General features: G+C 38.5%; 1 protein-coding gene across 1 annotated transcript in view; it reads left to right on the forward strand.

Moving 5' to 3' along the window:
- LOC140947025 (uncharacterized) overlaps positions 1-22,500 on the forward strand; it is a 49,269-nt gene that overhangs the window by 6,173 nt on the left and 20,596 nt on the right. Inside the window, exons 9-17 of the mRNA XM_073396106.1 lie at positions 1,149-1,259; positions 1,345-1,461; positions 2,113-2,203; positions 2,631-3,005; positions 3,567-3,689; positions 3,757-3,879; positions 4,715-4,837; positions 7,146-7,271; positions 7,785-7,919. Coding sequence (XP_073252207.1) covers positions 1,149-1,259; positions 1,345-1,461; positions 2,113-2,203; positions 2,631-3,005; positions 3,567-3,689; positions 3,757-3,879; positions 4,715-4,837; positions 7,146-7,271; positions 7,785-7,919 — 1,324 coding nt within the window. The remainder of the gene's footprint in view (positions 1-1,148; positions 1,260-1,344; positions 1,462-2,112; positions 2,204-2,630; positions 3,006-3,566; positions 3,690-3,756; positions 3,880-4,714; positions 4,838-7,145; positions 7,272-7,784; positions 7,920-22,500) is intronic.

Raw genomic sequence — 22,500 nt, forward strand, 5'->3', positions numbered from 1 at the left:
TGTTTTTTGGAGCCGTCTGTTTTCGTGTGGTTTATTCCCAAGTAGAATGGAGCATCGTCAGCCATCATGTTTTCCGGTCGCTTTTCACGGTAAATTTTGAACGCCACGACAGGATCTCGTTCATCACCAGTTGAAAACATTTTCGGGGAAACTTTTCGAACGTTTGAGGCGTCTACTCCAGACCTTGTTTTTGTCTGTCTTTCATTGTAAACTAGATATTCGTTACCTTGTGCGTCCTTAAAAAGCTTTACATCTCCCCAGCACAAATCCCTATGCTCTTGACAACCACACAATCCAAAATGAATGGTGTTGTTCAGCCAAACAGTATTCAACAATGATTCAGCAGAGGAAACTCCAAGCAAATTGTTTTCGTAAAGTATATCGACTTCCTCGTCCGTGATAGCCACAGCAGCTTTGTCCTTGTTGCCTCGGCCTGCTTTCTTCAGCTCTTTTTGTTTAGCCTGTAAACACTTTCTAAACAATTCAAATTCTTTATCGTTAATGATACTCTTAGTATAATTATTTTTCTTCAAATGTCTTTCAATACTTGAAACAAGGCATCTTAAACTTGAAGGCTCATAATCTTCTCCGTCTTTTCGTCTCACAGAACGAATAAACCCCGCAAGGTGCTTGTTTAATTCTGCGGGCTCTATGTCTTGCACTTCTCGCTCCTCGTTCTTTTCGTTTCTCAAAAACGTTTCCAGCAATTTCACATCTTGTTTCGTTTTCTCTTTCGTATTCCTGTTTTCGAGACTTTCCACGTAATCTTCGACTGAAGTATCGTGATGAACAAACCTTTTCTCGTTCATGTTTTTAAGCTTCAACACTTGCGAAAGATTTCTTAAACAAAGTGAAATGCTGCCAGCTGAATGAAAATCACCTTGTTACGGCTCACACGTCAAAAAACATGATACGCAGCACCTGATTGGACGTATCGTTTTCCTCGCACGTGGAAAAAGCAATACGCGCCATTTGATTGCCTGTCGGGTTCTTAGACCGTCTTGTGAACCAAATTTATTTCGCGCCTTTTCAGTGGGTAAATCTCAGTACATATATAATAATCATCTATATTTCTACCTGTCTCTCAGACATACATGTATTACCCGGCGTTGTTACGGTGCAGTGAAATTTCTGTTTTCTGTTTTTAGAACTGGTTGGCCTTCTTGTCTCTTCACAAGCCCCTGTTCTCGGAACACAGCTCAATCTATTTTCCAAACTCTCAGTCACCAGGAGCCTGGAACAATCACGCTTTCTGCAGGGTCAGTATTATTAATATCTTGCTATACCTCCACGTTAAGTTTTATATTAACCTAATATTTAACGTGTGTTCATTTATTTATTTAGGACATTTCTTTTACCAAAGTGTTCAAGAATGCCCCAAGTGTATTTGTATCAGCGAATCACACTTCCAGTGGGGGAGGCCTGGATCCAATGCATAACTCAATAACCGCTTGGGTTGAGGTGAGTCAGAGATCTGCGTAGTTAAGGGCTGTAATTAAAAATATCTTTGAGGCGTTAGTGATCCCGTTAGCGGTGCGGGTATTTGTGAACTAACTGAATTGTTAAACTTTTTGTCACGGCAATAAACCATTTTAAGGTTATTTATAGGAGGGGTGTAATTAAGTCATAGCGTTCAAAATAAGTGAACCAACAGGCAGAGTACATTTCTTAGTTTTATTCTCATTAATACAAGCGCTTTTGACTACATTAATTTATTAAGCAATGCCAATGACGTATACCTTAACCCTAATAAACTAAAGCCTCGTCCAAACGGACGCAACATTGTTGGCCAACAACTCCCAACATTGTTGTTAGCAGAAGTCAAAGAAGAATAAAGACCAAGATGTAAATCAGATTCCTGGTACCTCATAGTGTAGCGAGCGAGTTGCTTGAACACACCCCCACTCATCCAACAATGTTGGGAGTTGTTGGCCAACAGTGTTGTGTCCGGTTAATTGCACGGGGCTTAAGTACTAGTCGGTAAAACTGCAGTTAATACAGTATGAACAGCAATCACTAGCAACGTACATTTTATTGTCCAGACTAAGGCGAAATAATTAGGAATTGTGCATTATCAAATGCACTCTTATCGTCACATATCTCATTTTTCAGTATATCAACACAACAGGAGCTCGAGTGTGTTTAAAAGAGTTGTACGAGTCAAAGTACGACCCTCTCTCAGTATCATATACTGTCTTGTCAGGTAAGAACGGGTTTATGGAATTCTCGTTTTCGTAACACATAAGTTTTACTGATTGCTCACAACTAATTCATTATGAATGCATAAAAAGATAACTTATGCGAGAGTCATTTCATTAAAAGAGGAACGCGATCAATGTTTTTGCTACTGATTATTCCATTTAATCAGTACATACTGCTCTCAATTTGGGGTCGTTAATTTTATTTTCCTCTTTTCCTCCTGCTAAGCGTATCGGCCCAACAAGCAGTTGGGATGGTATTTGTGAAGCTGCCTCGTCTCCAGTCACTCGCGTTCCTTGCCTCCATTTCTCGCGTTTCTCGATTGTTCCGTTCTCCTTACTAAGCTTTGGGAAGCCTGTGGAGAAAGCACTCTTTAAGGGACCAAATATGTGGGGATTTCTAAACTGCACAGTTTTATATCTTTATCACAGATATTTGCCAGCCAAGATGGAGTTTTTTCGGTGGCTACTGTTACTTCACAAGTCGAGCATGCGCCTCGTGGCTGACCGCTGAATCAAACTGTTCTGCGATGAGTTCCAATTTGGTAACGGTTCACAATCAAGAAGAAAATGTCTACATTCAACACCGTCACAACGGAGAGAGATCTTGGATTGGACTCAATGACCGAAGTGTGGAGGGCTCCTTTGTGTGGACAAACAAAGAAATAAGCAAATTTAGGTTCTGGGCCCCACAGCAACCGAACGACTGGAAAAACGAAGACTGTGTTCACACTCTTGGCGCCAGGCATGGTTACACTTGGAATGATGTGCCATGTACTAACTGTTACAACTACACTTGTTTTAAAGGTAATAAGCGTAGCACTATGAAGATTTATAACCGTATATATCTTAATCTTCACGTTCCAGATAGTGAATCTACTGAGTTAAAACTACATTGAAAAAGTTCGAAACACAATTGCAGCATGTTAGGCAGATGGTTGAGAGGGTAACACCAATCAGTTTCATTGTTAGAAACATAGGGAAACAAGTCGTATACATTTGCATTAAAAAAATGTCCATTGACCTAAAAATGGCCGCAAAAGCCTGAAATCGGCGTAATCAAAAGAAGAACGAGAAAGCGTTCATACATTGGAACCACGGGAAAAGTCGCGCTAACCTCCGCCTACTTTTTACCTTGGTTTTCTAAACACCTCTTTGCAAATTATTAACGAATAGATTAAGTATATACCTTAACTCAGGGCACGCTTACGACCCTTTTTGGAAGTTCCTTTTTTCACACATTTTTTTTTGCCTTGCCAGTGTACTTCAATTACCCAGGTCCACCACAGTATAGTCGTTTTAAACAAGCTTCATTAACTAAAAAAGTCATGTTGTTTGACAAGAAGCCTCTGTGTGCTTACTTTTTAGACTTGGATGAATGTACCACTGGTTCCCATTCCTGTGACGTCAATTCCGTTTGCCAGAATACAGTGGGTTCATACAAATGCTCCTGTAATGCTGGGTACACAGGAGATGGAAAACCTTGCAAAGGTATTTGAGCAGGTAGATTTAATATTAGTTATTCTAACGCTTTACGTAACTTACGATTCTCATGCAGATATCGACGAGTGTTCTACCAACTCTCACAGCTGTGACGTTAATGCGGTTTGCAGCAATACTGTTGGATCGTACGCATGCACATGTAAAGCAGGATTCACAGGCGATGAAAAAACATGCTCAGGTAAGCTGTTGCGGTGTTGTAAAAGAAAAAAAACGCTTCCAAAACGATGTACGTGCCTGTATTTTCTATATTCGATCTTTACATTTAAACATGTAGAAAACGATGGACATATAACTTTTAATCAATGGTTCGAAATAATAATTAAAGTAAAACTAGAATTACATATCTCGCCAAATTTCACTAAACTCGGTCTTGTACAATTGTCAAGCCCAGCCGGTTAGAAACTGATTGGGTGACCAGGCTCCGATCTAACCCTTTCTCTCCTGTCTTCTTTTCTGTTTCATTATTCTATTTGATTTTTAAATGCGTATTTTAAAGCATATTTAGCATTATTTGGGCTTAACATCAAATCAAAGGTAGATTTTGGGGACGTTCAAGGTTTTTTCCGTAAAACCCAAACTGAAACGCACGTCCGACAAACATATCTTAACGAAATTGATCTTTAGTATGCCAACTGAGCAAACAGGGTACTTTGCTGTTATAATTAATAAAAATTCGCATTGAATCGTTATGCATTTCAGGAGGGAAATTTTCTCCCTCGAATACTCCCTCTTACTATAGCTCGTTCTGCTATAGAGCTAAGAGAAAGTCTCACCTATAAGCTATCTTAAGACGTTCTCGCCTTTTGAGATTCTTTTCTTTCCAATTGTGTTTATTACGTGTAGTTCAATGTTTCCCCCTCCGTTTATATGTAAGAAAGGCATGAAAAATCGGATTACCTATAGTAGTTAAGCAGGGTTAACGCATAGAGAAAATGTAAGTAAATGACCTTTAGTTATTGATCCAGAGTTTGTTGCATCACTAAACAAAAAGGCTTCCTCACTTTTTTCGCCAGATATCGACGAGTGCTCTACCAACTCTCATAGCTGTGACGTTAATGCGGTGTGTAATAATACTGTTGGATCTTACGCATGCGCATGTACAGCAGGATTCACAGGGGATGGATTCACATGCACTGGTGAGCCGTTTGAGTTTAATTTCGTTTGTATGATATGTTTGTTTTTAGATTGAACAGCAACGACAGCAATACGAGAGTCTTTTGTGCTCTCCTCGCTTTTTACAGTTAAAGTTTTGGTTTAGCAGAAGTTTAAATTAATTTTAGTATTGACTGTATGTAGTAAGCAAATAAAAAAGCGGAGCCAAGCAGCCAGTTAATATCATCGGATACGTGGAACGATGCTGATTGTTCAAACCTACGATCATCTTTTTTAGGCCTAATAATAAACACACAAAAAAAATTACTGAATTCTGATTGGCTGTAGAGAAAGGAGTGCAGTTCTTCTGTTACACGAGTGCAAATTTGCAACACGAGTGCAGATTACAAACGGTTTCTGATTGGTTGAAAACAAAAAAGAAACCACCAAGAACCAATCAGATTAGAGCTGTTTTAAAAACAAAATTTAAGAAAATGGCCATGGTTTTCAGCAAACAACGATTTGATTTCATGTACGCAAAACAACAATAGACTAAGTTAACAAAAATTCCAAAAACTCAAACACATGAAAAGAACGTCTTTCTGGCTAAATGTATTGAAAATGCGGTGCTAAGAGAAAAAAAACTGTCAACAAAATCGAGGAAAATGAGCCAGAGAAACTAAACAAGCTACTTATAACAGACTACACTAAAGTAGAAAATAAAGAACAAAAACGGTGGCAACCACACGCAAGCCATGACAGCTCCACTATTCAGGCATTTTAATGAACACGGATACAAGTTTTTCATGATAACAACAAGGACTTCGAAAGAAAACAAATTTCCTTCTTCCATTTTGGGTTTTAAATCTCAAAAATTTCTCCATGAATCCAACTATGATGGGGTCTCAGGAAAAGACTATCGGACTATGATGAACAGTCGTTATATAAACAAATGAGCAAGTGTCTTTCATCTTTGGCTGCTCGAAGTGTTCTCCTGATTTCAAAACGGCAGTATACTTCTTGTAAACGCCGAGCTCTCATGAATGAGGATAAATTTAAAAACACTTACTTTTGCTGATTATTCCGTGAACGGAATGAATCATAGAATGAAAAGAATATGATGTGAACTGCTTCAATTGCAATAGCCATTGCCACGATCATGTCGTTGTTAATTTGCAATTGATTAAATTGCAATTGCCATGCACTGCGACGATCATATCTTTATTTTTATTTGTATTGCCGCAGTTCACATCATCTTTATTCTACGACAGATCAAGTATCTGTAATTAGTATTTATGTAATGAGATTTACCATAAGGTAATATGACCGGTAAATATTATCTGTTAAAAATTACTGGCAATTTGACTGGTGGGACAATTTTTCTCACAAGTAAGAATTATCGTATAACCAATCACAGGCCGCAGACGAAAATCTTCACTATTAAAACATCGTATCGGTTTTCGCGCCTTTCACTGTCCGCTTTCACTAAAATAGTTACGTCGTCTTCGATCGGGCACTTCAAGGTTCACAGATTAAGTCTCACTCGAAGAATTTCCCGAAGGACAAGAAAAGGAAAACACTAGAAAGAAAACTGAGCAGAATATTGCTCTATTTAAGGAATTTTTAATGATAAAAGGCGAGTCGAGTGTTTTTAGAAGAAATTCCCCAAGCGAATTTATCATGCATCAGCGAATAAGAAGACAACGAAGATTATAAGCCCCCCCCCCCCCCCCTCCCCCTTCCCCTGAGTTCTTGGTATGATGTGGTTGCCAGATTTGAAAGGTATTCGAAGAGAAAAATCACGACTACAGCATTATAAAAGACGTCACGAATGGCCTTTTGGTCAAAACAAAACGGACATGAGCTAGGCAAAGTCAACAAGCTGTGTCACTTTTCTCGGGTACTGTAATTCAAGGAGGCCAATTCAGAATTTCAATCAGCGCTTGAATCAATCCGTAACTGAGCAGTCCAAGAATCTTCTCCAAAGAGGTGATTAGTTGAATTACAAATCCACAAACTTACGGCTTAAGCTCTTTTCTTGAAACTTTGTACATGTTTGTACTTGGTACGTCTTTACGGTTCTGAACGTGTTTGCACATTCTCACTGAACGTTCAAACTTGTAGTATTATGTGAGATATAGCTTTTAAAATCAAGTTTTTTACTTCTTCTTGGAGTTATCGAAAACAAATTTAAACATTTCAAAAAATATTTAATACTGCAATGTTGATAGTAGGAAATATCTCTCTCTCCGCAATCGTTATGTTTGTATTGATTTTATCTCGCGATTGATAGTGTAAAAGTACAAATAAACTAAAGTATTTCTTATATTTCGAGTAATTTTATGTTCTCAGATGTCGACGAGTGTTCTACCAACGATCACAGCTGTCGTGACGCCAATGCGGTCTGTACCAATACTGTGGGATCGTACGCATGCGCGTGTAAAGCAGGATACACAGGAGACGGGAGGACTTGCAATGGTACGTTTGCTTGTTTTAAAAATGAGCCATTGTACAGCAATTGCTGAGCCCTGAGCAGAGCTACATAAAACCTACACTTTAGTAGTACTGTTTCAAAGATCTTAATGTCGATTGATTGATATTCTTGTATCTTAGCATTGAAATTCATTATTGAGAGAGCTATGCAAAGAACTCATTTACTGTTAGAAATGAGTTCTATGTAAAAAGAAGTTCAAAAGCCTGCATATACTGTGTCGTCCTGTGAAACATGTCTGAAGTTTATCTGGTTTTAAACCCACTATCCTCCATCTGTTTATATGCGGCATCAATCGATGGACTTAGTTTCCAATAAGCATCTAATAGCTTTTTTTTTATGAATGCCGAAAAGTGAATGTTTTTAATGTCCTTCCACTATAAAATGCTCTTAAAAATCGACACAATGCATCTAAATACTAAAACCAGCCATTACATGAAGCCTTGAAAACGCCAAAAATGTTTGATACATCAGCGCCCTGAATCTCCATTCGATTGTAGATGTTGATGAATGCACCAGCGGTTTACACAGCTGTCACAAGTTCGCTTCATGTACGAACACCATTGGGTCCTACAGCTGTTCATGTCAACAGCATTTCAATGGAGACGGTAAAAACTGCCAGCACCCTGTGAGCGGTGAGTATAGTTTTCATCGGTCTGGGTTATTTTAAAAAAGTGAAACGAAATTCAGTGAAAGGGGAGCCCACTTAAAGTGTTTTTGAAATTAGGGCACATGACATACAAGCCAAAAATTGTTCCTAGCAGACTCCACTAAAAACAAGGAAACTGGGTGTAGTCGCATATTAACCCTTCAGTGAGAGGGGGGAGGGGGGGGGGGGTAAATAGCTCATTGCAACTATTGTAGACATGAAATCCCCTCAATCACCCTTAATTGTCTATTTCCCAGCAACATTCCTTCCAAAGATATACATTTTTTTCCAAATCTCCCAGACAGCAAAAATTGGCCTGAAGAACAAATAGTTTGAGGAACAGGTTCATTGGGTGCCCCTGATCATGTAAATCTCTGGGATGGGACAAAGTTAATACGATTCCCAGTGTCGTCCAATATCGTATTGTATTCTCGTTTCATTTGGCTAAACGAATCAATCGCCCTGATCCGGGCTGAGACAGAAATGTACGATATTGTCCGCTTTTCGGGAACAGGCTTTTAGAAGTCAAATTAATTGGGCAAGAGCAAAATTCCAGGTGAACATTTAGCCGGGCCAAGACTTCGTTTATTTCTGGTGTGAAAACAGGGTCTATGCTGGTCTGCCGACCTTGTGACTGTACATCCGGGAACTTGAATAAGACGAGCGTAAGAGAAAAGTCCAGATGTGTTGATCTGCCAATAGGCTGAGTTTTTCCTAGTTATTTGATGACATTCTGCTTGTAATTTCCGGTCATTATTTTACTTCATATATACTTCTGTAAATTCGTGATATCTTAATAAACCTGATGAAGATTGGTATTGGCCAGTCGAAATTTCGCAACTTATCGCAACTCTATTTCATGTTGTTTGATCAGTCCCTGCAAAAGTCTTCTTGACTGTAACGTTTTCAATTTTATATATTTTGACTGATCACGATCTTATTGGATCCGACGTTGAGCAAGATTGTTCGTACACGGCTTTTGCAGTGTTTTTTTTTTGTTTTTGTTTTTGTTTTTGTTTTGTTTTTTTACCATAGCTAAACATTTTGCTTGTGTTGAACGTGAGACGATTATGCGTTTGCAGATTTTTTTCACTGCCAGCAATTGTTGGTACCCAATTCTCAGTTAAATACTAATTTTTCAGCTAAATATCAATTAACTAATTTTTTTCGGGCCAATTCTCAGTTAACTACTAATTTCGGTTAGCTATTAACTTTCACTTTCCTTCAGCGAATATTTTTCCGTCATAGCCCGAATTTTCTAAAATCAAGGTATATTTTTATATGAATCTACATAAAGTCCGCCAATAGTACAATCTATAAGTAACTAAAAATATAAAAAAGAATCGAACATACAATTATCTAACCGAAGTAGTAAAAATGGGTAAGTGATAGCTATTAAGACCCCTGTTAAAATTAGATTAAGTCGTATAGCCATCAATATGACACCAGCCTCATAGATCGAGACGCACCAGTCATGATTTCGTACTGATCTTCCCGACCTGGTCATGCATGTCCTCCTATAAACTACTTCAAAGTAACCTTCTTTGTCACTTTCGTTATCTGAAACAATCTCGTGTACTTATCCGGTTGCTGTATGCCCTGTGTCTTGTTGGGTCCTTGTTGCTGGCCTAAGTTTCAATCCATTTTCAATCCTTCAATCCATTGCAACAGACGACGGGAAAAAATCAATGCCAAAATATACTCTTAAATAACGAAACTGGCAGGACCCGTTATTTTTGGAATTCAATTGATGAAGAAAAAAAAGTTTTAGCTTTTTAAAAAGATAGCAAATAGCATGACATAGTACCGTGACGGTGGTGAAAATCCTTAGTTATCTTGAGTTGGTTGGCTTCTTATGATTCGTTGTCAAACAGGGCGAAAGTTCTCTATCCAGTCCCTTATCACAACTTTAGCTTATTTTGGTACTGTTTGCATCGATGGGAGAGACATAGTTGAAAGTGTTGACAGAGGCATGAAAGTATTTAACAAGGGACAATTCGATTTTTCTTGAGTGCAGCCCTTCGAATTCGTAGTTCTTTTGAAGCGATTCCTTCATTGTGGTTCCAAAGTCTTGGGCGTAGTTTAAAGCACTAAATGTTTTGCGTTGAAGTGAGAAACCGCGTGTAGGTTTTCCACCTGTTTTGTCAGAAGTTTTTTGTACCTCGATACAGACTTTGTCGACATCCTCTTTCACGTCCCTGCATGTGTTACCTTTTTTATACAGACGTACCTTTTTCGCGCGTATTTCAAAAGCGTCATAAAGATATCCAAGGGTTTTAATAAATGAACCTGTTTCAGAAAGATAGGATTAAACACGATCTTAATAGTCTCGATAGTTAAAACTGCAACATCAGTTACAACAATGATTTTTCGTAAGTACAAATTACACGTACTTTAAAGAAAGATGTTTATTTCTTTGAGCCATCAAAAGATCTAATGCTTAGAGTTAGCTTTTTTCTTGGGGGAGGGGGGGGGAGGGGGGGAGCATTTGGAAATATGGATGATAAAAAACACATGGCCCAACCCCTCCCTTCGGGACAAAAATGACTGACCCACCCCTAAAGCAAGGTTGAAAATTCCATGACCCACCCCCTTGTTAATACATGGATGTTTGGTTTCCTCTTAATAATCCAATAAAACCTTGTTCTGTGTTTGACAAAGTTTGTTGATACACTGCTACAACCAATATCAAAATCACAGAATCATACCTTTCACTGAAAAGACAAATGTGAAACACCGAAAATTTCTTGTTTCTATGGACGTTATATGAGTCTTGATCGAGTCTTGACACAAATATACAGCAAAAGGACGGTATATTGAAATTGTCTGCCACAAAGCATATGAAAATGTCTACAAAGACAACTCATTCCTACACATTACTTGTCGGAAATGCCTAGGTAAAGAAAATTTCTTCCACTTCAATGGACAGCACTACCTACAAAACCATGGAACTGCAATGGGCACAAAGACAGCAGTTTTGATTCCTCTGCCAATATTTTCATGACATATATTGAAACAACAACTCTAACCAAAACTGTCTTTAGAACAACAGTTTGGAAGTGCTACATACACGATATCTTTTCCCTATGGGACATGAGTAAACCAGACATCAAAGCCTTCAGTGAAGAAGCAAACTTTAATCACCCAACTATTAAATTCGAAACATTTGACACTAAGACTGCGTTTTTAGACACGGTGGTATACAAAGGCACAAGATTCAAGGAAAAATCTATCCTCGATGCAAAGACACATTTTAAACAAACGGAAACCTTCTTGCACACACATTTCACCTCGTGTCACCCTCAGCTCCAAATAGTCAGGTCTGTTAAGGTCAGGATCGTTACAGAGTCGACAAAAGCACCAAACTTTGCACAGCGATAGCTTATTGCAGTACCATGAATATTAGAGGGGGTGCCCAATGCAAATATGCCACTGAAGCGTGTTAAACAGGATTTAATTATTGTAAATTTCACCTGCTGGGGTCCCTGTGGTGTTTTGATTGAAACTTGTTATTTAATACCTTAAATCACTCAGAATACTCTTCTCAAGTTGTAAAAAACAATTTTACTTGAACATCTGGCATTTTCATCCATTATTAGCTTATTGATTGTATAATTAAGTTGATTATTACTGTGCCCTTAAAGCAAGTCCACAGTCCGCCCACATTTTCATAAGTCATTTTTAAGATAGCCTCGTCTTTGCTTTATAACTTGCAAGTACTCAGCTTCTGGGGTTCTCTTCTCCTTTTCTAATGTATTTCAATTAGAGGAGGCCTTATTGTGTGGCTTAAGCCTTATTTATCAAGTATTACTTGTTATTACGTGTCACTTTAACCTAAAGAAAGCGTATGGCATAGCGATTCACACACAAAATTTCAGAAAAAAAGAAATTTGAAAAAAAAAGGAAAGAAAAAGAGTCTGTTGTATCACATATTTTCAGGGATTTATGACTGTCACAGCTGTTCATGAAGAGGAAATAACGAAATGACAGAACCCAAAATAGTTCTTTCCTAAGGAGGATGCCTTTCAGTCTCTCTTTATCTGTTAGATGCACGTGCATGTTTTGACAGAGACGAAAGCATCGTGGCAAAAGTCATATCATATTTTACAATTCTCGCAGTTTGTCTAAGCTTTACAAAGCAAAAACAAACAAAACAAGAATCTGGTCTCATTAATGAAAAAAAGGAACAGGTTAGCCCAAGCTTCACAAAACAGCATGGTTTATCATGAAGCCTCTACATTTGGCACTGAAGCACTCATGTCCAAAAATAATAACAGCTTATCAATTCCTAAAAGTGAGACTCAAGTGGTACAAGATTGACTCAAATGATAAATGGTGAATGGTTTAACTGCTGAAACCGTAGAAAGGGGGCCGGACTAACTTTTAGGGCCAGTGTTTACATGGAGGAAGAGGACCCCAAGTAGGCATGGTAACCCACTTAGGGGAGTATTAACCCACCTGTCCATATAATCTCTCATTTTAATTTGATCACGTTTACATGATAGGAGGGGTGACCCTTCAAGGTGGGTAGCCCAGTCTGCCACACTGGGTAACCCTCTCAGCTGAGGTCAAATTTTGCCATGTCAATGTTTCAAGGTGAGGTAACCCAGGATAGTCGGGGTCGGATTCGTGATACATCACATTCACGCAAAATTCACTTTGGCATTGGGTGGCTTCACATAATTATTTAAGGTAACGATAGAAAGCCACAACACTGAAGGTTGCAGTAAGAGCAGCAAGTGAGCGTAGACGTGGTTTGCCAGCACTTTTCTTGTTTACGTGCTTAGCGACCATTCAATAATCTTGAGAAGGTGCACCCCAGGATGGCAGGGTTGTAAGATTGCATGTAAAGGAGGGTTATTTTTTTTACCCCACCTAAGCAGGTTACCTCACGTACCTGGGGTCCCCCACCTTTATGTTAACAGACCCTAAGTCTCAAGAACCGTGAAACTGGTAATAAACAGTATACCTAACCCGGGACTAGTTGTGATACTACTTCCATCTTCAAAAACGTCAGCGTAGCAGCCAAAGGAGCCATTAAATCGGAGTAACGCGAATATTAGATTGCGGTTGTTTCATGTGTCTCGTTTTGTGACTTTTCTTGTGTTCGTTTTTGTCACCATCTCTAAATTTCAATCATGTTCAGAACACCCCTACTAACAAAATATTTCATAAAGCTCTTTAGAATGATATTGAGCAATAAAAACAAGGTGTGACCAGGAAGCAAATTTCTAGGCTCCTGGTGTGGCAACATGGTATAAGTGAATGCAAAGTTTTGCAGTATGTAATCTGTCAGAAATCTGTTTGAGAGGTCAAAGTTGGGGCTGATGGGCTTCTTTGTGATGACCACTCCATTATTATAAGGGACCAGGCCATAATTATTGTTGACCCTTGCTTTTTTTGGTATTTTCTGTAATTTTCCACAGCATTATTTTGTGAAAAGTTGGTAACTGAATTGCTCTTTAGGAATTCATGATCGTGAGGTTTCGTAAACACGGGGTATTGCCTAATTGCAGCAAACAAATTACATTCATTTTTATGAATGATGTATCATTGGTTGGCTAAAAGAGGCCTTGTTCCTGTAACTTTCAGCTCTTCTGAAGTTTGTTTGTAAATTGTAAGGCACGCGACGACCTTCCTTTTTTTTGAAAGATCGTACAGACCTACCATTAACACTCTGGTGCGAGGGCTCTAAAGTGAATGAGCTCCTTACAGGTGTCTAGGCATACAGGGACCTCATACACTTCTTTTTAAATGCAAATGTGTAAAAAATAGCGTTAAAAATTCCTGGAGAGGCATGTTTTACAACCTCGTCCCCAGGGCTTAATAAAAAGGTAGAAAAAGGTAAAACGACCATATTTTACATCAATAACTCGTGACAGTAATAATGACTGATAAACTTGAGGTCGACGGTGCGCTCCTTTTACCCCCTCTCTCCATTAATGCTCTTTTTTAAGGATATTTAAAGCTAGTCAAAGCTACATAGAAAGGAGAGAAGTTAAAATAAGGATGTGTTGACACCGGGGATCAAACTTGAGACCTCGCCCACCGAAGGCTGCGCACTAACCAACTGTGCCACCGTTGCTCCTCCTTTTCCCCCTGAGGACGAGGTTGACATATTTTAATCATTATCTCGAGGACAGGGTTACCAACAAAGCGAATTGTAATCTAATCTTAGCTGCACAATTACAAAGTGGGCGCATTGCGTTGTCAGTCACGGTTCATGAGGTCGGTCATGTGGCATGTCAAAATTTAACGTTCTATCATATAGGATGTGATACATTTGGGTTTTATGTTGTTGTATGACATCTTTGAAAGCTGGCTTTGTGATCTGTTTAAATTGATAAGTAATGATATTATCACTGGCAAGTCTTAGCAGTGACACTGATAGCCACACAGTGAACATGGCCACACCGTGTGGAGACTGGGCACTAGTCAGTATTTATGTATATGTAAAACTATTTTGAATAGTGTAACAACAACTAAACATTACCAAATTAAAAACTTAGAAATTTGAAACAAATGCTTTTTAGCCAAATCGAACAAGAAGAGTACTCACCACAGGAAACCCAATCTGCTATTATAGGTGAAAGTTAACCCCCCCCTTTTATCTGTAATTAGGACCATTTGTAACGGGCACCCCCTCCAGTATTAATCGGCAGGTGCTAAGGAAGCTCGGTGCCAAATTTGACACTTTTGTCACGTTTGTAACGATCCGGCCTATATTTTGCACTAAGAGACCTGACTAAAATGTTAAAAAAGGATTTGTCAAAGAAGAAGCCTTGAGAGTCCTATGAAAAACTCCTCAGAAACAACCTTTGAGGAAAAAAATTCAAATTAAAAAAAAAAAAACAACAAAAAAACTACTATCAGAAATGAAATTCACAAAAAAGAAAATAAGCTCCTAAAAAGAAACAACAAGGAGAAAAAAGAAATATTGCCATTCGTGACACAATACCAGCCCTCCGGTCTTCAGTATGATGAAAAATACGAGTTAAAATGACTGAAAGATCTAATGTAAATACTTTAAATAAACGTACTAAAATATTAAAAAACTTATTCACCAAAATGTAGAAGTTTTTTAACTGAGAAATCACCAGACTAATCCATCTTCACCACTGTTTATTCATCGATCCAAGGATAAGTTGGTGAAGTGATTCTTACGTGTACGTATCAGTCTGCCTCAATGACCTGTTTGCAATTCCGCAAAACTTAATTTATATCAAATTCCCATTATGTCGCGTCGCATCGCAGCTAGATGTAGTGACACTCTCTTCGAACGTTTTTCCCTCTTGCACGATTCAGAATAACTGTGGAAATTTCTTTAATTTGGATAGCCCTTTTGCGAAGGAAGGTAGACGCTTAGGGCCTGTTTACATGGAGGTGAGGGTCCCCATGTTAGTGAGGTGACCCGCTTAGGTAGGGTAACCCGCCTGTCCATACAATCTCTCATATGGTCACCGCCACCTATTATGTAAACTTGACCAAATTAAAATGAGAGATAATATGGACAGGCGGGTTACCCACCTACACGTGAACAGGTCTTTAAACTGTGTACTTGAGGTTGTACAATGTATTTACATAATTATATCTGACCAACCTTTGTTATTTTGGCTTTTTTTGTTTTCCCATTTTATTATTATTATTTTTTTTAGTTAAAAAGAGAAAACCGTTATTTAGCAATCCTATTGAAGTGAACTATTTAGTAACAGTATGTAAATAGTTCATCAGCCTACCCCATAAAATGGCTTTTCAGCCAACTTTACAATTACAATTTGATACTAAAAGCATAATTATCTACTTTACAATATGTTAAATTTATTGGAAAAAAAAAAAATGAAATGAGGAAATGACGCTCCTTCACTTCAGCCTTAAGCTGCTCGAGATTCTCTATATCACCTAAACATTCTGCAAAGTCATTCCAGAGGCGGACTGCTCATTGCCGCTGACCAGCAGTGAATCTAAAGGAAGGCATGCCTAAGTTGTTTCTGTTTCCGATATTACGAGAGTGCGCATCAGCCATTTTCCTAAACCTGTTACAGATAAGGGGCGAGGCAAGTCCCTTAACAAAAATGATGTGTTAAATAAACTCGAATTTTTTTAAGGCTTGTCAGAAAAAGCAAGGCACGCGTTTTATCACTGGTTAAAAAATCTTGAGCTTATTACGCTCGAATGTTAAACCAGTGATAAAACACTGCTGTTCGTGTTTTAACATTACAAAACACGGAACGCTTTCAGACTAGAAAACGATTGTTTTCCCTTTTCCTACATTGAGATACATTACCTTAGAATTAAACACCAAAAACCATTCACCAACATATGGTTTTCAACTTGAACGAAATGGAATAAGAGTGATAAAAATTAATTTAAAACAGCGTGAATACACTTTTTTGTGCCGTTTTCGCTCCATGCCGTGGAAGGAGACCGTGACTGATAGGGAGATCGGGTATGCCAAATATGGAGAATATGGACTCTACCTCTTTGACTGAGTTTAATAAACTCAGGAGGGGCTAAACTGTAATTCACTGAAATTCGCAGCAGGCTGGGAGATTAAAACCGCACCATTTGAAGAGAGAGCATCATGCCACTAGCACGCAATCTCAGAAAGAAAAAGACTTTATAGGCGTTTGTTATTTTGCGCGTTTCAGTCTGATCATTATGATAACAAGCTTCAATCCAGTATCTGACACTTGCGCGAGCTTGTTTTTATAAAGGGAGGCTTTCCAGCAGAGTGTAGTTCGCTGCTTTCCGTTATTTACTCTATGACCCATCTCTTGACGCACACAGATCCGTGCAGAAGAAGAAAACGAAATTGCATGAAATTGCAGGCAATGAAAAAATCAAACAGGAATAGTTTTCTTCTTCCTTTTGAGTTCATGGGCAAGCTAACTCAAGGGATTTTGAAACTCGACCTTGGTGCCAAAGTTCCAAGGCAACCTCATAGCACAAGACCACTCAGTAAGATTCTTTTTTTATAGTTACAAAGGTATAAAGTAAAAGTCTCTTATCACCGACACTACAACGTTTTTATAAGCTCTATTTTTTTTTACAATAACTGAGTTAATTCTCGTGTGCTGATTGGCTACTTTCTATCAATAATAAGAGGACAGACATAAAATTTTAATTTCTGCAAGACGAAACACCCGTATATAACGAACAGTTTCTAAAATTTACCCGCTTAATACGGACACCGTTTAATATGGACCACGGACACATTTTTGTGTCCCGAGGCTCAAACTCGCAAACATTGTTTACCCCTGTTATTTACGGACACTGGTTATCTGCGCGCTGTCTATTTTCCTTGTAATAATCACGTGTTAATTGTAGATATTGTACACTGTTCAAACAATGACAGATTTCTTTGGGTTTAAGAAGCAGAATAGCGTGATCTGTTTGATTTTAAGTCGGTCTTTCTTCCCTTGTTTGACCCTTGTACTATATAGCCATTTAATAATTGTTTTCTGCTACAAACGTTTCACTTCCTTAATGGCTTTTCGCCGCAGTCATTTTTCCTACAGTTCCTCCTCTTTGTCTGCCATAGTCGTTATATCAATACAACATGTGTCCTGGACGTTTTTTTGGAAAGCCCACTTATTACGGCCATCCGGACGATACGGACACCAAGGCATTTTCCCTAATTGTCCATATTAACCAAGTTCTCCTGTAGTTTCTTTTTAAAAAGTAAAATATTTGTTTTACTCATCCTTTCCTCTACGCCTCCGACCGACTATTATTTATATTTATTATTATTTTTTATTTATTATTTATTATTTATAGGAGCTAAACGTTAGCGTCACTGAAATTCGCAGTAGACTGCGAGATTAAAACCGCAATATTTGAAGAGAGAGCATCATGCCGCTAGCACGCAAGCTCAGAACGAAAAAACTTTGTAGGCTTTTATTATTTTGCGCGTTTCAGGCTGATCATTATGATAACAAGCTTCAATCGTATCTGACACTTGCGCGAGCTTGTTTTTATAAAGGGAGGCTATCCAGCGAAGTGTAGTTCGCTGCTTTTGTTATTTACTCGTGAGATTCCTTGACGCACACGGATCCGCGCAGAAGAAGAAAATGAAATTGCATGAAATTGCAGGCAATGAAAAAATCAAACAGGAAAGTTTATATTTCCTTTTGATTTCATCGGCATCCTCACTCAAGGGATTTTGAAACACGACCCCGGTTAATGCAGATAACGGACACATTTTTGTTTCCCGAGGCACAAACTCTCATACATTGTTAACCTCTGCTACTTACGGACACTGGTTATCCCCACGTATCACATTTTCGCAAAGGGTAACACCCATTAGTTCTCGATTGAGAACATTGGTAATATCCACGACAAATGATCGTCTTAATTAGCCTCCTGGACAACTCCTGTTAGGGTCTGTGGTACGTAAGGTCAGTAACAACCAATCAAATTAGGTTTGTTGAAAAGCGCTCGTACAGTGACTACATTCACGAAGGACGGCATTTACTGCAAAACATTCCACTTTTTCTCACGTAAAGTTTACGCCATGTCAAAACGCAGTCGTATCTCCGATAACGAGAGGGAACTTCTGGAGGATTAATATCGAAAAGGCAAGGTAGGAACTGGTTTAAAAGAAAAAAACTTTTCAAGAAATTTAAACAGCAAACTAAAACTATGTTTCTTTTATAGGTATTACTAACAATATATGTCCAACTAAACTGACTGGCGTTATTTATGTATTTTTACTTCGAGAACATTTGCCCCCTTCGTTTTTATCTTACCACAGGGAGCCCGCACAATCTGTTTGTGTAGCCGATTGTTATTTTATAGTAAATGTTCTGGGTTTACCGTTTGCCTCACCTATAGCGATATGTCGCTAACTGTGTATATAAATCAATGATAAATAAACGTTGAATTACCTTACCTGTGGTATATAGTCGTCGTTTTACCTCAAAAGCGGTTTTTTGAGCGATTTTGAAGGAGTTTGAATTCGCCGTTGACTGTTCCTTATAATAGAAGGACAAGGGTGGAATCCATGTTTTGAAAGGGCTCCAGTGCCGGAGCAGAATATCGTGATATGTTTGATTTCATAAGTCAGTCTTTCTTCCCGTGCTTGACCCTTGTACTATATATAGCCTTTAATAGTTTTTTCCGCCTCCTACTACACAGTTTCACTTTCTTGGCTTTCTTCGCCGCAGTCATTGTTCCTACCTTTCTTCCTCATTGTCGGCCTTAGTCTTTATATGCATACAACATGTGTCCGGGACGTTTTTTCGGAGACCCCCACGTAATATGGCCATCCGAATGATACGGACACCATGGCATCGTCCCCTAAGTGTGCGTATTCACCAGGCTCTACTGTAGTTTCTTTTGAAAAGTAAAATGGTTTTTACTGATCCTTTTTTCCAAACTTTTGTCATGGTAAAAAGCAAGTTGACGCCAAGTCATGACATTTTCAAATTTTCTAGTAGATTCACTCGGGGCTCGTTCTAGTGGATCCACAACACTTTGACAATGTTATGATGCGATTTTATCATCAACAAGAGGACAGACGATAAAAAAACTAGCCTCAATGTGATGAACTGAACCAGTTTTAGTACATAAAATTATTATGTAACCTACTTTATAACATAGCGCGCGTGCTTGCCCTATATAAGTCCTATTGAGCCGCTATGAACAAAATCTTTATTTACGCACGCCCGTGCGTAAATAAGATGACGTAAGCATTTTGTTTTACCTGGCTGCAGAGTTGTCGTCTTTTAAGCTGCGGTGCAGTTTTCCTTCTCTTTAAAATATGGAAGAAACCAGCGAAGAACTGCCCGATTTTTCTATCGGCATTGACCTTTTAGGTCCTGATCCAACAAGCAGCAAAAATTGAGCCGAATTAAAAAAAACTCGCATGTTGCGCGTTTCGCAAATTTGTCGGAAGACCAGCTGCAGCAAATTTTGGCCGAAAGACATTTACTGGGAACAGAACTGACACCAACTGGTCATCAACAACATTAAGAGGTTAAATTTCCGTTTTTATTGTTGTTTTTAAATTTGTTATACACTTTTGTTATCTGCGGACAATCCGACTGAAGCAGGAAGATTTCTCTGGCAATAACAACACAAATTACACAAGAAGACATAAATTTATTACTCACAAAGACAACTGCTGCCAGGTCTTCTCAAGAAGCCGTAATGACCAGCCAATGTTTGTAAATGAATATGAGTTTAAAGAAGGATGACAGTCGTCTTCGCTAAAAACATGTTTTCTGGATTTCGCCGAGCAAAACGTAAACATCTTTTCAGCAAATCCAAACCATACTCCACGACTTCTTACGAACATGTTAGTATTTTAACTTTAGGTGAACTTTAAGACTCTTTTACCTTTGTTTCTGCTTAATTTCCATTGATCGTTAACGAATAAAGAAGCAAATTTTCTTTCTCAGTTTTACAGAAAAGCTACAGAAAGAATTTTTTCATTCAAACTAGATGATTGTGGTGTGTTCGTAATCAGCCAATAGAAGCGTTTGTTATTGTGTAGCGCGTTACGAGAATTTTGTAGTTAATCAAAAAGCAAGCATTTTTGTCAGCTATGTTATAAAAGAATTTGCTCATGCTTTTAGCTGTGCGTATATCGAGTTATGGATGCACTTGGGAAGTTTGGAGAGCACTCAAGAAGCTAGAGTTGCACTCGGCTATCGCCTCGGGCAACTCTTACGCATCTTTCGTGCTCTCCAAACTTCCCGCGTGCATCCATAACTCGATATACGCACGCTAAGCATGAACAAATTCTTAAATTTTCCTACTTCATCGAATGTAGCAGAAATCACTCAGGCGCAGATCGAGGCAGCTTAAGAATGCCTTCACATATATTAGTCTCCCTTTCCCATGTTGCTGCTCAAATTTGATAGTATGTCTAACAGTGTGTGAAAGTCAGTAACTAATCCTCAATTACTCGACGTATGCAGACAAAGATCGCCACAGTAGGGCAGCTGTTGGGGGATCTTACCCACTTTGAGCCTCTTTATGTACAGTAGATAAAACTTTTCGAAACATTAATTCGGCCCATGTGAGCGAATTTGGATTCCGGAATCCACGAACTTTTGGCTGGTGGAATCCGGAATCCTTCTAAAAATTGAAATCCAGAATCCAGGGTTCCGCTGACAAAGACTGGAATCCGGTACCAGAGAGTTCGGGATCCACGGTGTGGAATCCGGAATCCAAGACTGTCTTGGATTTCCTTACATGGGGCAAATTAAACTACAAGACATATTGAAATATTTCAGAATTTCCTACCTTTTATAAAGTTTAATTCAGATAACTGTTATTTACTTATTTTCTTTATTTATATACCAGAATGTCAGAATTACGTGAGTCTTAACAACGCTGACAGAAAGATTACGTACACTTCTTACCACGGTTATTGTGACAGTGGAATCGGACCTGGGTGGTTTCGTTTCGAGGGCTCAGCAGGCATAAGAATGCCAACTTCATGCCAACCAACTAACAGATGTGGGACTCACATTACAAACTGGATACGTGGTGGGCACCCCTCAGTAGCAGATGGTCAGGTCAGCAGGACGGTGTGTTTCCACTGGACATCAGGCTGTTGTCAATGGTCAACAATCATCAAAGTTAGAAATTGTGGTTCTTATTATGTGTACTATCTTAGTGGTATACCTTCTTATTGTCATGGCCGTTATTGTGGTACTGATTAAAAACAAGGCGCAAAGAGAGTATTACATGTCCACTTTAGTTTGACTCAAAGTGGCTTTCTTTCCTTCTTGTATTAAAAAATAAAGGATGGAGAAGAAAATTAAGGTAAGATAATAACTTATAGTCCGCTTTGCAAGTTTTATAAAGTGGTTGCAAATTAATATGAAGATAAATTGTCCTATTCTTAGGCTGCTTTAAAATAATCAAAATTAAGCAAATAGCAGTAGTAATGGAAATTACTAGGAAGTCAAAGAATGCCTTTGACTTACAGATCAATTAGGATGGATAACAATGACATACCGTTAAGAAGTGGACAGGGAGAAAAATATTAATTTGTTAATTTAAAATTTCATGTTGATCGGTATAGGGGCGTTCACGTAGCTCACACTCTTGTTGTGAACAAATTAAATCAGGAGATAAATTAAGATAATTTTCTTAATCAAATGACTGTACTAGAGCCTAGTATACTCTTTACAACTGCTAGGTAATTAACTAACAAAACCTCAAAATATCATCTGATCAGCAACAGGCAAACGGTCACTTATATTGTATGAAGCACCTTTACACAAATTAAATGCAGCTGTTTCGTAGTTGTTCTGCAGTGTTTTGATAGCAGTAGAGCAGTCCTCTAATTAAAAGACAAAGGTACAGTAACTGGCTTCCTCCCGGTCCGACAGTCATTCTGAGGCCCCCTTCCCTATCTATCGATCAGAGAAGGTAAGACTGGATGGAAGCAGTCAAGACTGAATGAGCTAAAGGCTCATTCGATTGACCATATTCTGCAATGGGTCGTCAAAGGCGAATGATATAAACTTTAAAAAAATTTGCTTAAGGTCTGTGATACTGCTGACCACTATTTACAAACTATAAGTAACATTCTTATGTATATAAAGGGT

The sequence above is a fragment of the Porites lutea genome, chromosome 8 (genome assembly GCF_958299795.1).
Source record: "Porites lutea chromosome 8, jaPorLute2.1, whole genome shotgun sequence".
In the NCBI taxonomy this organism is placed as follows: Eukaryota; Metazoa; Cnidaria; class Anthozoa; order Scleractinia; family Poritidae; genus Porites; species Porites lutea.